This window comes from Mobula birostris, chromosome 2 (genome assembly GCF_030028105.1).
Source record: "Mobula birostris isolate sMobBir1 chromosome 2, sMobBir1.hap1, whole genome shotgun sequence".
Lineage (NCBI taxonomy): Eukaryota > Metazoa > Chordata > Chondrichthyes > Myliobatiformes > Myliobatidae > Mobula > Mobula birostris.
This window is the reverse complement of record NC_092371.1, coordinates 164,206,566-164,221,597: the sequence shown is the minus strand read 5'-3', so window position 1 is coordinate 164,221,597 and position 15,032 is coordinate 164,206,566. Positions and strand designations below refer to the sequence as shown.

At 42.2% G+C, this 15,032-nt stretch overlaps 1 protein-coding gene across 20 annotated transcripts in view; it reads right to left on the bottom strand.

Annotated features, from left to right (window-relative positions):
* dst (dystonin) overlaps positions 1-15,032 on the bottom strand; it is a 603,331-nt gene that overhangs the window by 249,123 nt on the left and 339,176 nt on the right. For 15 of the 20 annotated variants that reach the window (XM_072250685.1, XM_072250715.1, XM_072250746.1 and 12 more), the window contains 6 exons: positions 14,833-14,982; positions 11,890-12,096; positions 10,712-10,861; positions 7,714-7,947; positions 4,281-4,436; positions 573-806 (listed from right to left, as the gene is read on the bottom strand). In XM_072250685.1, coding sequence (XP_072106786.1) covers positions 573-806; positions 4,281-4,436; positions 7,714-7,947; positions 10,712-10,861; positions 11,890-12,096; positions 14,833-14,982 — 1,131 coding nt within the window. The remainder of the gene's footprint in view (positions 1-572; positions 807-4,280; positions 4,437-7,713; positions 7,948-10,711; positions 10,862-11,889; positions 12,097-14,832; positions 14,983-15,032) is intronic. The other 5 variants (XM_072250722.1, XM_072250745.1, XM_072250731.1 and 2 more) reach the window with 1 other exon arrangement.

The following is a 15,032-nucleotide window of genomic DNA, read 5'->3' as shown; positions in this document are numbered from 1 at the left end:
ACTCAATTTCAAGTACTCTCTCAGGCAATGCATTCCAAATACCACTCTCTGGGTGTAGGTGGTTCCCTCCTATCCTCTCTGAATCTCTTCCCCCTAACTTTAGTGGCCAATTTATTAAGCACCTCCTGTACCTCTCTCGTTATCAAGGCTCTTTTTGCCCACAGAAATGCTGCTCACTGGATTTCTTTTGTTTCTCACACCATTCTCTGTAAACTCTAGAGACTGTTGGGCAGGAAAATCCCAGGTGATCAGCAGTTTCTGAGATACTCAAACCACCCCGTCTGGCACTGACAATCATTCCATGGTGAAAGTCACTTAGATCACATTTCTTCCCCATTCTGATGTTTGGTCTCAATGACTACTGAACCTCTTGACCATGTCTGCATGCTTTTGTGCATTGGGCTGCTGCCACATGATTGGCTGATTAGATACTTGCATTAATGAGCAGGTTTATAGGTGTACCTAAGAAAGTGGCCACTGAGTCTATGGTCTATAGTAGTCAATCCTATGGATCAGAGATCAATAGAGGCAGATATAATCAAAACCAAGATAAAGAGAAACATAACCCGCACCTTCTCCGTTTCCTGTTTGATAGCAGTTGTTACAGCTTTGTCTAGGTCCTTGATGTTGGAGTCTACTTTCTCACTCAATGCACTGAGCTTCAATTTGGCTTCTGCAAGCTTACTTTCCATTGATGCTCTCTCCTCTGATCGAAGTTTGTCTCCATTCTTCTCCAGAAACTGTTCAGTTGCACTTACCACATTTGTTAAAGTGACTGCATTAGCCTGGATTTCCTTTTGTAAGGCCTGAAAAACAAGGAAAAACATACAAGTCAGCTCATGTGGAATAACTATGTCATTGCATGTAGAACTTCGAATAAAAAATCAACTACTTTAGTAGATGAAATCTCTACATAATTTTTTTCATTTTATGGGCATTTCAACTCAGTGTGAAAATAAAGTTTTATTTTTAAATGGACTGCCTCCCTCCTCTCCATGTTCTTGGGGTGGGCTCCCTTCCGCAGGGCTAGGCTCCCTCCCTGGGCTGCGGATGCCTCCTGACTACACTGTGGGGTGAAGATGTTCCTGATTGCACTGTTAAGGATTCTTTAATGTTTTATAGCTGACATTCTACTTTTGAGTTAATTTAACAATGAAAAAGTGATCATTGGTTCTCTAAGGGGTGAAAGCCTAAAAGTCAATAACGACAAAATCTGTCTTCTGAAGTTCATTGTTTGAAAGTAATTATTATCAAAATAGAAATAACTCCTCAGTGCTCCTTCCAACAATGCCAAGGAAACTTTTGTGTCTTTGGTTTTGAGTCTCTTCTGAGAGGCTGTTTCACCAGCTCTGAAGAATAGCCCCTTTATTACTGGGAATCTTGACCTGGGCAGCACAATGATGTAGCTGGTGGAGTTGCTGCCTCTCAGGTGTGGTCTGTGTGGAATTTGCACATTGTCCCTTTCACCATGTGGGCTTTCTCTGGGTGCTCTATTTCCTCCCCAAAACATGCAGGTAGGTAGGTTGATTGGCCATAATGCGTAGCTGAGAGGTGAAAAAAGGGTTGTCCAGTGGAGGAAACATTCTGCTGACTAATTTAACAGAATTGATTAGACCCGATTTAAGTAAAAAGTGAACAATTTTAGCTGTTAGGGCGATAAGTACTTTTGCTTTATAACAAACTCCACCCATTCAAGAACTTTCAGTCAAGTCTGGTGATGCCTATAACTTGCACATGGTAAATGTGGTAGCATTGTGGTTAGCGTAACGTTTTACAGCGCCTGCTGGAGGAAAGGTCGGCATTCAGTTCCTAGTGGTGTCTGTAAGGAGTCTGTACAATCCCCCTGTGTCTGCGTGGGTTTCCTCCCACATTCCAAAATGTATGGGCTAGGAAGATGATGGCATGCTATGTTGGTGCCAGAAGCATGGTGACATTTGTTATCGTATTTGTATTGTATCATATCGTATTTGTTAAATAGGGGCCGTGCACAATCCTGATTTGATGGAGATGGACGTGAGAAGCACAGAGGAACATCTGGAGAAACTTCTGAAATGCCCGGTTCGCTGCCGCTGCTACTGTGTGATCAAGAATCTCCGGAGGGAAGGCCCCAAATGCTCGGTTTTGCCTGTTGCTGGCGGCTGGGGCTGGGGTTGAAGCGCTCGGCAGAGATGATGCTTGGTGCTCGGTGTCGGAGGGCTGGTCAGAGGCTCGAAGTTTTCGGACAGACTGATAACTGGACTGTGGTCGGGTGCTTCCAGGATGCTGCATTGGCAAGTTTGCAGCGCTGGAAGCTCATGGCAGGGAGAGTTTTCTTCCTTCTACCGTCTGCATGAGATGTTGGGACTTTTGAGAGACTTTGACTTTTTTTTTACCATGCCCATGGTCTGTTCTTCTATCAAATTACGGTATAGCTTGCACTGTTGTAACTATATGTTATAATTATGTGGTTTTTGTCAGTTTTTCAGTCTTGGTCTGTCTTGTGTTTCTGCACTATCACACTGGAGGAACATTGCATCATTTCTTAATGCATGCATTACTAGATGACAATAAAAGAGGACTGCGTGTCCTCATAACCTAATCTAATCTAATTTAATCATTCCTGATCCTAGCATGTCCTCGAACTGTGGTGGTCATTGATGCAAATTATCAAAGTACATATATGACACCATATACAGCCCTGAGATTCATTTTCCTGTGGGTATACTCAGCAAATCTATAGAATAGTAACTATAACAGGATCATTGAAAGATCAACCAGAGTGCAGATAACAACAAACTGTGCAAATGCAAATATAAATAATGAGAGCATGAGATCAAAGCAAGATCATTGGTTGTAGGAATGTTCTAATCCCGGGGAAATTGTGTATAGTTATCTCCTTTGTTCCTGATGGTTGTGGGGTAGTAACTGTTCTTGAACCTGGTGGTGCAAGTCCTGAGGCTCTTTTATGTTATACCTGATGGCAGCAGTGAGAAGAGAGCGCGACCTGGTGGGGTCTCTGATGACAGAAGCTGCTTTCCTAGGACAGTGTTTAATGTAAATGTGCTCAATGGTTGGGGGGGGGGGGTGCTTTACCTGTGATTTCACTGTATATTTCAATGTACATGTAACAAGTAAAGCAACATTTAATCTTCAATGTCAAACCTAATCTCAAAGCACTTCCTTCCAACATCAAATATTAACTCCTTATTCTCTTCCAAGCTGCTTCAAAGAAATCTTTACAGTTTAGTAACCAGCAATGTAATGCTCCAAGTGTAACCCAATCTATACAATAAACAGTGATCCTCAATTTACACGACACTAACGGCTGAGCAATTTAAGGCTGATTTATACTTGTGCGTACTAGCTTAAGCCGTAACCTACACAAGTGGACTTACGCCGTTGTGAGCATTTATACTTGTGCGTTGGTGTGTCTACGTCTCTCTGCAATTCACTGCCAAAACGCCAGCTGGCAGCAGGGCTTCTATGCCACTGTGTTGAGTTTCTTCATGTTGAAACTCAACACGAAGTAACTCAAACTTCAAACGATGGCGACTGAAACTGAAGGAGGGTGAGTTTTCTGTGCTTGTCCGGCCACTGAGAGACACGGACGAGCAAATGCATTTCAAATATTTTCGGATGTCGGCAGGTAGATTTGACGATTTGGTTCATCATCTCCAACCATTTATTTCGCATACGCACAGTATACTCAGACACTGGCAATCACCATTCGAGTTTTAGCTTCAGGTGGAAGTCAACACGCTGGAGCAGCTAGCTACAAAGTGGCGTCAAGCACAGGGCCCTCCATAATTTCGGAGGTCTGTAAAGCTTTATGGAAAGCATTGCAGCCAGAGTTCCTTCCCTGCCCTTCAGTCGCCCAATGGGAAGCTATTGCAGTGTAGGAGGAAATGCGATGCTACCAAGCGGACCAATCACAGTTGTTGTGGTCTGCGTCGCCGCGATGTGTAGTTACATTTTGGGAGAGGCGCGCGTTAGGCTACGGCATAGGGTTTGGCATAGAATACAGTGTAGGGTACACAGCTAAGCTGTACTTACAGCGTACATTTGACGCACAAATATAAATCGGCCTTTAGGTTCTACCTATAAGTGTGGCCAATCAATGGATCCTTGCCCCGCCAATCTTGATCTGTGGTCTGAGACTGAAATTGCAACACTGAAACAAGCAGCCATGTCAATTAATGCACTTCCCACTTCTCTAATGCAGGGGTTTCCAGACTTTTTTATGATTGACCTCAGGCTGGGAATCCCTGCTCCAATGTAAGAAAACAAACTGTACAACTAACCTGATGCTCCGCCTGATGCTTTTGTAAATCCGTTAGGTTTTCGCTGGAAACAGATTTCCCACTGTCACAGCTGATTACTTTGTTTTCCATCACTGTCAGTAGATCAGTTATCTCCTGCAGCCTCTTATTACATTCCTCTTGTTTTTCTTCCAAAGCCTGTTTTTGCCAGCAAAAAGCATGTATTTTATTTACATTCCCCTTGTTTCCTTACGACACAGAATTTTCTTTTAATATAAAGTCCCACACTACATCACCAATGTATGCTGCAAACATGGTAACAGGTGAACAAGATGGTTAAGGTAAACCAGATTAAACAAAGATGAATCTCACAGATGGTGTTAGTTCAATCAATGCTGTATATACCCAGAACTCATGCAAGGAGGAAGATAACAGCTGCATTTTTATTTGATTTGTTCAGATGGCCTTAGACTCCAGGTTCCTTTCTCTTGAGAGATTTTGCGAGAGAGTAAATGCGGCAAGTGGCCATCTGTAAAAGGTCTGTAGAACAGTGTTAGTCACAGTGTGCAAGATCTTTTCACCACAAGCAGTGTTCTATTCTGAGCGCTTGGCAATTTGTTGTGTGTTAAATAATTACAGAATCCATGCAGTGGCATGCTTAAATAATCGTTCATATGTAAATAACTACTTGTTTCATTTGCATAAAGACACACCCCATTTGCAATATACTTCATGCTGCAAAAAATTGAAGCTCAATAAGATTACACTGAAGCTTCCAGCCCACCCCCCACCCCCTCCATCTACCACTGGCATCTCCGAGGAGTTGGGGGGAAGTTGCTATCTTCAGAATGCAACATTAGAATCTGAAATTCATGAGAATGATCCCGGGAATGAAAGGGTGATTGATTGAGGAGCATTTGATGGCTCTGGGCCTGTACTCACTGGAGTTTAGAAAAATGAGGGGAGGGGGAATCTCATTGAAACCTATCGAATATTGAAAGGCCCAGATAGAGAGGCAGTGGAGAAAATGTTTCCTATAGTGGGTAAGTCTAAGACAATAAGGCACATTCTCAGAATAGAAGGATATCCCTTTAGAACCGAAATGAGAAGGGATTTCCCGAGTCAGAGGAAGATGGATCTGTGGAATTCATTGCCATAGTCAGCTGTGGAAGCAAAGTCATTGCGAATATTAAAAGTGGAGGTTGTTGGGTTCCTGATTAGAAAGGCTGTCAAAGGTTACCAGAAGAAAGCAGAAATATGGGGTTAAGAGGGATAATAAATTAGCCATGACGAAATGGCACAGCAGACTCAATGGACCAAATGGTCCAATTCTGCTCCTATGTCCTGATAAAGGGTCTCAGCCTGAAATGTGACTACTCTTTTTTCCATAGATGCTGCTTGGCCTGCTGAGTTCCTCCAGCATTTTGTGTGTGTTGCTCGGATTTCCAGCATCTGCAGATTTTCTCTTGTCTGCTCCTATGTCTGATAGTTCTATGGTCTAAGTAATTTATTTTAGAGTGAATCATATGGGCGATGCCCTTTAAATATGGACTCATTCTGGCACAGATCTCCTGATGCAAAATGCCCAAGAGACAAAACGGGATGTAAGTGAAGGTTAACAGTTCTTGGAGCTTCCATCCAAGAAAACTCTTTCAAAAGGCAAGTATAAGATACTTCCAATTGCCTTACTTAGCTCTTACATAATGAGACATGGGAGAAGGTGGAATTAAGGATGGGTCAGTATTCTTTGCTCAAGCCTGTTTTCTTCTAAGCATCTATGTGCATATATTTACACTATGTATTTTTTATTGACAAACTAAATTTTTGTCTTAAGAGATAAATGATAATTATTTCTGACAACAATGACACAGGACAGGGGGAGTATCCTTGACCTATCACATCCACAAGAAACTCTTCACTAAGGCCATTTAATTAGACTCAGGCCCTTATCTTTATCCAGGTATTGAATAAATCTGTTTTCACTGCTTTTTCAGATGATGTACTGAGGGTCATAACAATTCTCTCTTTAAAAATTTTACCTTTCTGATGCTTATGCCAGTGAGCTTTAATCTTTTTCCTTTGATTATTTACTATTTTAATGGAAACCAATTTTCCTTCCCCATTCTTCCAAATATTAATCTGTCCATAAAACATAAACTCCAGGCTTTGCTTTTTTTTTGATCCCTTGTTCATTGGGTATTTCAAACAAGGCAAAGTCTCTGCTGTAACCTGGACCATAACTATTGTGGTACGCCACAACAAGATTACATTGAAGTTTACCTCCCTTCGCCTCTGCCCCCATCCCACCCAGCAATGGCAGCCATGGAGTTTGAGGAGTTGCCATCTTCAGAATGCGACATTATACTCTAAAATAATTACGTGTCTGTAGCTGTTACAACATCAATACTGGTGGACATGAATGGTTACTTAGCGCAATTTTGAAATTTATGAGGCAAAGAAAGGACGGTGTGGAGGGTCTAAGTCAAAGATCAGGACTTAACTGTTACGTGCATACTGACCTACCTTACCTCGTTTAAGAATGGAGAAGGTGTTTCCTGTAGTGGGGGAGCAGGGGAAGGTGGAGAGGATTTTTCCTTTAGTGGGAGAGACTAGGACCAGGGGATACAACCTTAGAATAGAAGGGCATGCCTTTAAAGCAGAAATGAGGAGGAATTTCTTTAGCCAGAGGGTGTTGAATCGGTAAGGATTCTTTGCCACAGACAGCTAAGTCTTTGGGTATACTTAAAGTGGAAGTTAATAGGTCCTTGATTAGTAAGGGCATCATAAGTTACAAGGAGAAGACAGGAAAATGGGGTTGAGAGGGAAAATAAATCAGACGTGATGGAATGGTGGAGCAGATTCGATGGGCAGAACTGCCTAAATCTGTTCCTTTGCCTTATGGTCCTGATTGAGCAGTGACTCAATTATAAAATTTTCAACCGATTTCAAATGTCCCTATTTCCTCTCTCCTCTCTTATCTCCATAACCTTCTCTTGTCCTGTGGTACAACACTACTGTAAACATGGCTTCTGGAGGAGTCTGAATTTATCGCCATTGACAACCATGCTTCAGTTCCCAAGGTTCAAAACCTGTGGAACTTGTTCCCTGATGTTCTCTGCCTCTTTCACCTCCCCGAATACATTTCTGAAAATTTACTCTCTGACCAGCTGCCCTAACATCATCACATATGGCTTGGTGATAAACTAGTTTAATAAATCTCTTGTGAAAGATCTTTGCCACATTAACTTAAGCTGGCAAGTCTAAGGGTTAATGGCAGAAGCCACAGAGGGTGTTTGGCTTGGATAATGTCACCACTTGACAAGTATATTGCAACAGGTTCCTGATCACCATATTTTCAGTGCAGAGACTTCAAGTAGTATTGGAAAGTGAACAAGTGCAACAACCTACACAAAAGCATGCTAAAGAGGATTTTCTTATGCATCATGCCAACTTTCCACAATCAAACTGCTCAAACCTTCTGATCATCCTGCTCTAATCTGGTTTGCAACTTAAGATTCAATGTTTTCATCTGTGCTGATATTACTTCCATCATATTTCTGAATGATGTCTGGGTCCTATTTAGAAGCCTGAGCAGATTCCTGTTCTCCTCAGGAGGGAGATCCAATGCGTGCTCTGAAATAAAGACCTGGATGTCAAAAGCAGTGCTATCCAGTTGAGTTTTTATATCAGCGAAGTCTTCTCCTAGATCCTGCAAAAGAGAGTGAAATGGGTAATCAGAACTCCAGCGAACCAAAAAACATAAAAATCATCAGCCAAAATTGACCAAGAGATTTCACCATTATTTAAAAAGTAAATTGGATGGCTATTTCCACTTTGTATGTAGACAAGTTAACAAGAAAATTAGAAATTTGCAGACTAAAATATCCCGCCTCATTGAAAGGTACATAGCCAATAGACACCACATGCAAACATTTGTAAGGATATGAGACTGTGGTACTCATCTCCACTAATCACACCATTAAAAGTGAACACTTATAGATTCAGATGTTGAAAAACTTTTTTATACTGCTGATTAGGTTAAAAAATCTCTCGGGCACAAAAAATTCACTTTACAAGGGATAGAGTTTTATTCTTTCAGTGTTTAACCATTGCTGAAAATGGTATTTATCATTTTAAACTATTTCATGGACTTTATTAAACCACTTTTTATATTTGGTTTTCTCTACATGATTTGGCATTGAACTAAACAATAAAGTTTATTCTTTTTGGTTTTAGTTTGGATACCTTAGTTTCTTTGACCTGACTGGTCAGAATACCTGCTCTACTCACACAGGTCCAAAACCACTCAAGAACATCTTTCAAATTAGCTCAGTTTCCAGTGGAAAAGTCCACAGAACATCATTGGCCAAAGGCCCTGTATTGTGTCATAATGTTCTATACTCAGTGGCCACTTTATTGGATACACCTGTACACCTGCTCATTAATGCAAATATCTAATCAGCCAATCATGTGGCAGCTACTCAATGCATGAAATCATGTGGACAAGGTCAAGAGGTTCAGTTGTTGTTTAGACCAAACATCAGAATGGGGAAAGAAATATGATCTAAGTGGCTTTGATGGCGAATAACTGTTGGTACCAGACAGGGTGGTTTGAGTATCTCAGAAACTGCTGATCTCCTGGGGTTTTCATGCACAACAGACTCCAGAGTTTACAGAGAATGGTGTGAAAAGCAAAATACATCCAGTGAGGGCACCTTGTTAATGAGAGAGGTCAATGGAGAATGACCAGACCACTTCAAGCTAACAAGATGGTGACAGTAATTCAAATAACCATGTGTTACAACAGTGATATGCAGAAGAACATCTACAAATGCACAACACTTTGAACCTGGAAGTAGGTGGGTAACAGCAGCATAGGGCCCACCAATTCCTACTCCTGAGCCTAATAAAGTGGCCACTAAGTGCATGTTCTATGTAGGGCTATTTTGGGAAGAGTGGATTAAGTTTTAACAAAGCCACATTGGCAGCAACCTTTTCTACTATTATTATTCAATGTGCAGTTAATTCAACAATAGTCATTTTTTTGTCTACTCCTGGTAGACAACCATTTCTCCCAAATCCAGAATTCCATGAGGATTCCTTGATTATGGGGAAAGCCAACTGGGTGAGCCTTCAGTTAACACTATCTGCATTTAATTCTGCATTTCACCCAACTGCAGCTTCTTGGTCATTGGTCTTTTTTTCACCCTGTTCCGACAAAGACAAAGCCAAGCTTGAAAAACATGAGTTTGGTAAATTATTACCTCCAGGACACATTAGTTTCAGATGATCAGCCTTATCTCAGCCATCATCTTGTTTGTTTGGTTCTTTCCTTTCCAGCTCTTTCTTCTCCTCCAGGCTAATTTTATCACTCTCTTTCAGACAACCCCACTGCCATTTGTTCCATTCCCTGCCCCCTGCTCTGAACCCTATGACCTATCCTCCCTTTGGTTCTCTCCTCCTGTCCCCACTTAACTCTGCAACGTAAAACAGGTTGCTTGCTAACATTTTGCAGCGTCTGATCAATGGTTACAAACGTGAGACATTATCTTGGTTTTTATCTCCACAGATGCTGCCCGATCAGCTGAGGAGTTTGCGTAACTTTTGGGTTTATTCGACAACAATTTGAGGCTAAAAATATATCTACAGCATAAAGAAATAAATTTAACAGTGGATAGCCAATGCCAAATTGATGGTTTCAAGGTTCAACTCTCAGTATTTTCAGATTATTACACAGTAACTAAGTGTATTAGAGCAGCCATTCTCAACGGGGGGCCACTGACTGAAAACTGTGAGAAGGGGAGCCCCAAAGGTTTATGGGGGCCCTGGTAACTGAACCGATGAAATACCCAAGCAGCAACCTTCATTGGAGTCAATAGTTTCCCTCCTACTTATAATATCTTTCCAGCACACCGTTTGAATTTGGCGCACATGGTAAATTCATTGGTTAAGCTCCTCCCACACAGCCTCACTTCAGAGTCAGTCGTGAACCAGACTGCACCAGGTCAACGTATTCAGTCAAAGGTTCTCGCACCCATTATCGCCATACTTCATTCTGCAAAGATCAGCGTGTCTTGCTAGGCCTTTTTTAGCCTAGTAACTTTAAAGTATTATGTGTTTGGATATATTATACGTCAAGGTAGGTTTTCTTGGTGTTCAATAATAAGTGATTTTCTGTCTATCCGTTCGTGTTGTATCCCTGTTTGAAAGAAGGGCCCTGGAACCTGAGAAGAGCTCCTAAGGGGGTCGTGGCCAAAAAACGGTTGAGAATCACTGTATTAGAGTACTATCTATTGAGGTACAAACTCACTCCGATCTGAAGCAAACTGATTGAACTGAGACAATGCCTGCCCAATCTAGGAAGTTCTCTCTGCTGTTTTACCTAATATTTATCCATCAGTTAACATTATCAAGAAGCAGGGGATTGGATTATCCCATTTTCTGGAGCTTCAGCAGCTGTCAGTGAGACTTGCCTTGTGTTGCTGTGTGCAGTGTTGGAGAGCTTCCACATCACCGGCAGGCTCAGCCCAGAGGGCCTCTAAGGTGGCCGCATTTTCTTCGATGCGGCAGGAAAGGCTTTCCAGTGTGGCAAGGAGCTCCTGGTATGACAACCTGATCTTTAGCTGTGATGAAAATGAGAGCAGAAATTAAAACCATTTTGAGTCGGGGGTAATGAAGTGATGCAGCCGAAAAGTCGGCCGTTAACATAGGCAAAGGCTGATAATCAGCTCAAATGAATGAGTTCATTAACTAATGCACCTTAAAGCTGTCTACCGCTATGTCTTTCACGCTCTGCTTACCATGGGTAATTAACATTAACACTAAATGGATTCCACAACCTACACACTCACTTTCAAGGACTCGACAATTCATGTTCTCAGTATTTACTCGTTTAATGATTTATTATTTTTTCTTGTATTTGCACAGTTTGTTTTCAATTGCACATTGGTTATTTAGTTTTCCAGTGATTCTATTGTATTTCTTTGCTCTACTGTGAATGCCCACAAGAAAATTAACCTCAGGGTTGTATATGTACAGACTTTGATAACAGATTTTCCTTCAACTTTGCACTTTGAGTGTATCTGAATTTCATTTACCCACCTTACCTTCATATCCCTCAACACTGACGAAAATCCATCAACCTTAGGCACTGGGGGTCAGGAGTCCTCAAGACATTCACAGACTTTTGGGGAAACTGAATTATAATATTCAACATTGGGTTAAATGCAATGGCTCAGCACACATGAAATAAAAAGACACTCTTAATTCTGGACATGTTCCAGAAGGGGGCATGGTGATGTAGCGGGTAGTGCCTCTCCTGCACAGCTTCAGTGATTCTGATCTGATCCTGACTTCAATGCTGTCTACGTGAGGATCACACGTTGTCCCCACGAGCACGTGGCTTTCCGCTGGATTCCCTCCCACATGTTGGTAGGTTAACTGTCTGCTCTAAATTGATACATGGTAAAAGGAAAATCAAAAGGGAGTCGGACTTGTGAGTTGAATAAGTGATGGGGCCACAGGGGAACAGCACTAACAGGATTGCTACTATTAGGATGGGGCTTCCATCTGCATCATAATAACTAAAATGGTGCTAGAGTTTTACTTCATGGGTTAAAAGAGAATTATTTGTGAAATCTTTGCAACTTACCTCTTCTTCTTCAATGGCACAACCCAGGGCCTCAGCCTTGCTTGAGCAAAGTTCCACCACATCCCCCAGAGCAGCCTGTAAATCTTTACAATCCGTTTCCAAGTTCCTCAGGAAAACCTCATTACTATTCTCACAACATTTCGCCAGAAGATCCTCTGCTGCTCGCAGGCTGCCTGTGACCGACTCCTCCAGTTCACACCTCAGTAACTGGGAAAAGGTTCACAGTCAATTTGCAAAGCTCCTTGGTGTTACTTACACTTGTTACCACATCTGGGTGTTGTTACACATTCCTCCAAAGGGACAACAAGAAAAGTTCATGAGAATGGTAAACAGAAAGCAGTAGGAGACAGCAAAAGAAACAGAGAAGGGTATGAGGTGTTGGGCAGGGGTGTGGGTTTGGGGAGGAGAGAGAAAGAGAGTGAAAAGGAAAAGTAGAGACAGAGAGAAAGAGAAATGGAGAATACGGAGAGAGATAGAGAGAATGACAGGAAGACAGAGAGAGAAAGGAAGTGAGAGACAGCGAGAGAGAGAGAGGGAGAGAAACAAAGGAAAAATGTGTCAGGCAGCTTAAGACAGGAGAATCAGGCCGAGTAGAAAAGACTAAATTGGAAGGCAAAGATAAAGGTGGAGTGGGAGGAGTGCAGCTGTTGGGTGGGAAGAAGTGGAGTGGGGAGGAGACAGGCAGAGTGGGGAGGAGAGGCAGAGTAGGGAAGGAGACGGGGGAGTGGGGGGACGACAGGCGGAGTGGGGAGGAGACAGGTAGAAGAGCAGGCTGAGCTTGGAAAAGCAGTAGGTGGAATCAGACAGGGTGAAACAGATGGTGCAGTGGGGGGTTATCAGGCAGAGTGGGGAAGAGTCAAAGTGGGGTGGGGTGGAGTTAGAAAAAAGGCAAATTTTATCAAGTCAATACATTTTTCAGATGCAAAACTGCACTGAATTTTACCACACAGGCAGTCCATTATATGGTCCATATCATATTCCAAACCAGCCCCTCTCTGACCCTTTTCACCTTCTCCTGTCAGTCAATCCTTCCTGTCCTTCATTCTCCAGTGTTTCCTGCTGCCCCATTAATGCATAATCTCTGGGGTGTCCTCATTCTCTGTTCCTGGGTAATTAAGTTCTTTCCAAAGTAACCGATAAATATCATCTCTGAGAAATAAGAAAATCTCATTTCTGATAGCCCTTGGCTTTAGTTTCCCTTATGATTTCCTCACTTTTATCTTATAAAACCTCTTTTACAATTAAAAACACCCTCCAATTCTCCCACCCATCTGTGTTTGAGAGGTGCCAGAGCACAAAGCCTACAGGAAGTAGAGCTAATGCTTGCAACATTAGAATGGGCTCTTCCTCTCTGCCAGTACTCCAACAGCCTGAGGGCATGGAATCAAAGACACTAAAGAGTAAATGGAGAATAGGAAGGTTCTTATTCAAAAAGTTATAGAGGGAAATCCAAAAAGGAAGTGATTAAAAAAAAACTTAAAGGAGTGAGGGAGTGAGGGAGAATTGGAGAATCGGTTGTTGCGGAGACCAGGCCCTCATGCAGTGGGGTTGCCAGTTGGATCCGCCCAGAGGAGATGCCAGAGCTGCAGTACAGTGGGCGCACTGGAGTCCCTGCTGGGCTGGGGACTGGACCCCCCCGGGCTGGGGACTGGACCCTCCCATCGGTGCTGCTCTCCAGTCTTGCTCGGTAGAAGACAAGATGAATTGCATTTGTCTGTGGCTGCACGAGTGCATGATGAGGAACTGTTGTGTGCTTGTTTTTGCAGAAACATGGCTCCAGGACAACATCCCATGCACCATCAATATACAGGGCAGGGCTCTCAGGGACTCGAGCTATATATTTTTTTCGTGACTGCATGTTTTTCTGCTATTGTAGTTAAATGTTCCTGCTCTGTATGTCACTGTTGGTACTGTGTTTTGCACTGTGGCCCCAGAGAAACACTGTTTTGATTGACTGTATTCATGGGTATGGTTGATTGACAATTGAATTTGAACTTCATAATATAACTGCATTAAGAAAGCTGTTCCAGATCTCCATCTACTTATCCACAGTTCACTAAACTCATGCAATTTACACCATACAGTATTGGAGACCATTTCTGTGCAAACCCTTAGGTAAAGCTGTTATTAAGTTCCATTCTCCCCACTCCCTCTTGTTTCTTTGTTTTTAAATTACTTCCTTTTCAGATTCCAGTTTCTAACTTGCTGAATGGGAACCTTCCCATTTTGCAATCACTCCTTTAGTTTCATAATTCCATTTCCTCAGGTTACAACTGTTCTGCCACTGCATCATATTTTCATAAGACCTGAAGGCCATAAGACACAGGGGCAGAATTAGGCCTCTCGGCCCATTGACTCTGCTCCGTCATTCGATCATGACCCCTCTCAACCCCATTCTTCTGCCTTCTTCCCATAACCACTGACACCCTTACTAATCAAGAAACCTATCAACCTCCACTTTAAATATCCCAATCTGTTAGCTTCAATGGCTGTCTATGGCAATGAATTCCACAAATTTACCATTCTCTATCTAAAGAAATTCCCCCTCATCTCTGTTCTAAAGGGACACAATTCTATTCTGATACTGTGCCCTCTGGTCCTAGACTCCCCCACTATTGGATATGCAGCTTGGTGCCAAAATATGTGGCGACACGCGTGGGCTGCCCCAGTAGATCCTTAGATTGTGTTGGTTGTTTATGCAAATGATGCATTAACTGTACATGATAAATAAATGAATCTAAATCTGAATCTTTTCAACATCCACTTCAAACATACCCAGTGACTTGGTCTCCATAGCCGTCTGTGGCAAAGAATTCCACAGATTCACCACCCTCTGTAGGTTGTAGATATCAATACTTTGCAGTTATAGCTTTTAACTTCAAAATTGCAATAATCACACTTTAAATTCAAGACTGTTGATAGATATGAAAATAGATTACTTACTTTGAGATCACATAGCTGTTGTTGAAGGGTTTCCAGGTTCCTATCAACAGTTTGCTGACTCTCCAGCTGAATTCTCCTCTCTTGGAGCAACATCAAATGAGCTTGCAGTTTCTCTCTGTGCTGCAAACACTGCTGTACAATATCACATGGCTGTAATGAAAACACAATTACCGCCATCTTAGTTTTGATCTAGATAATTG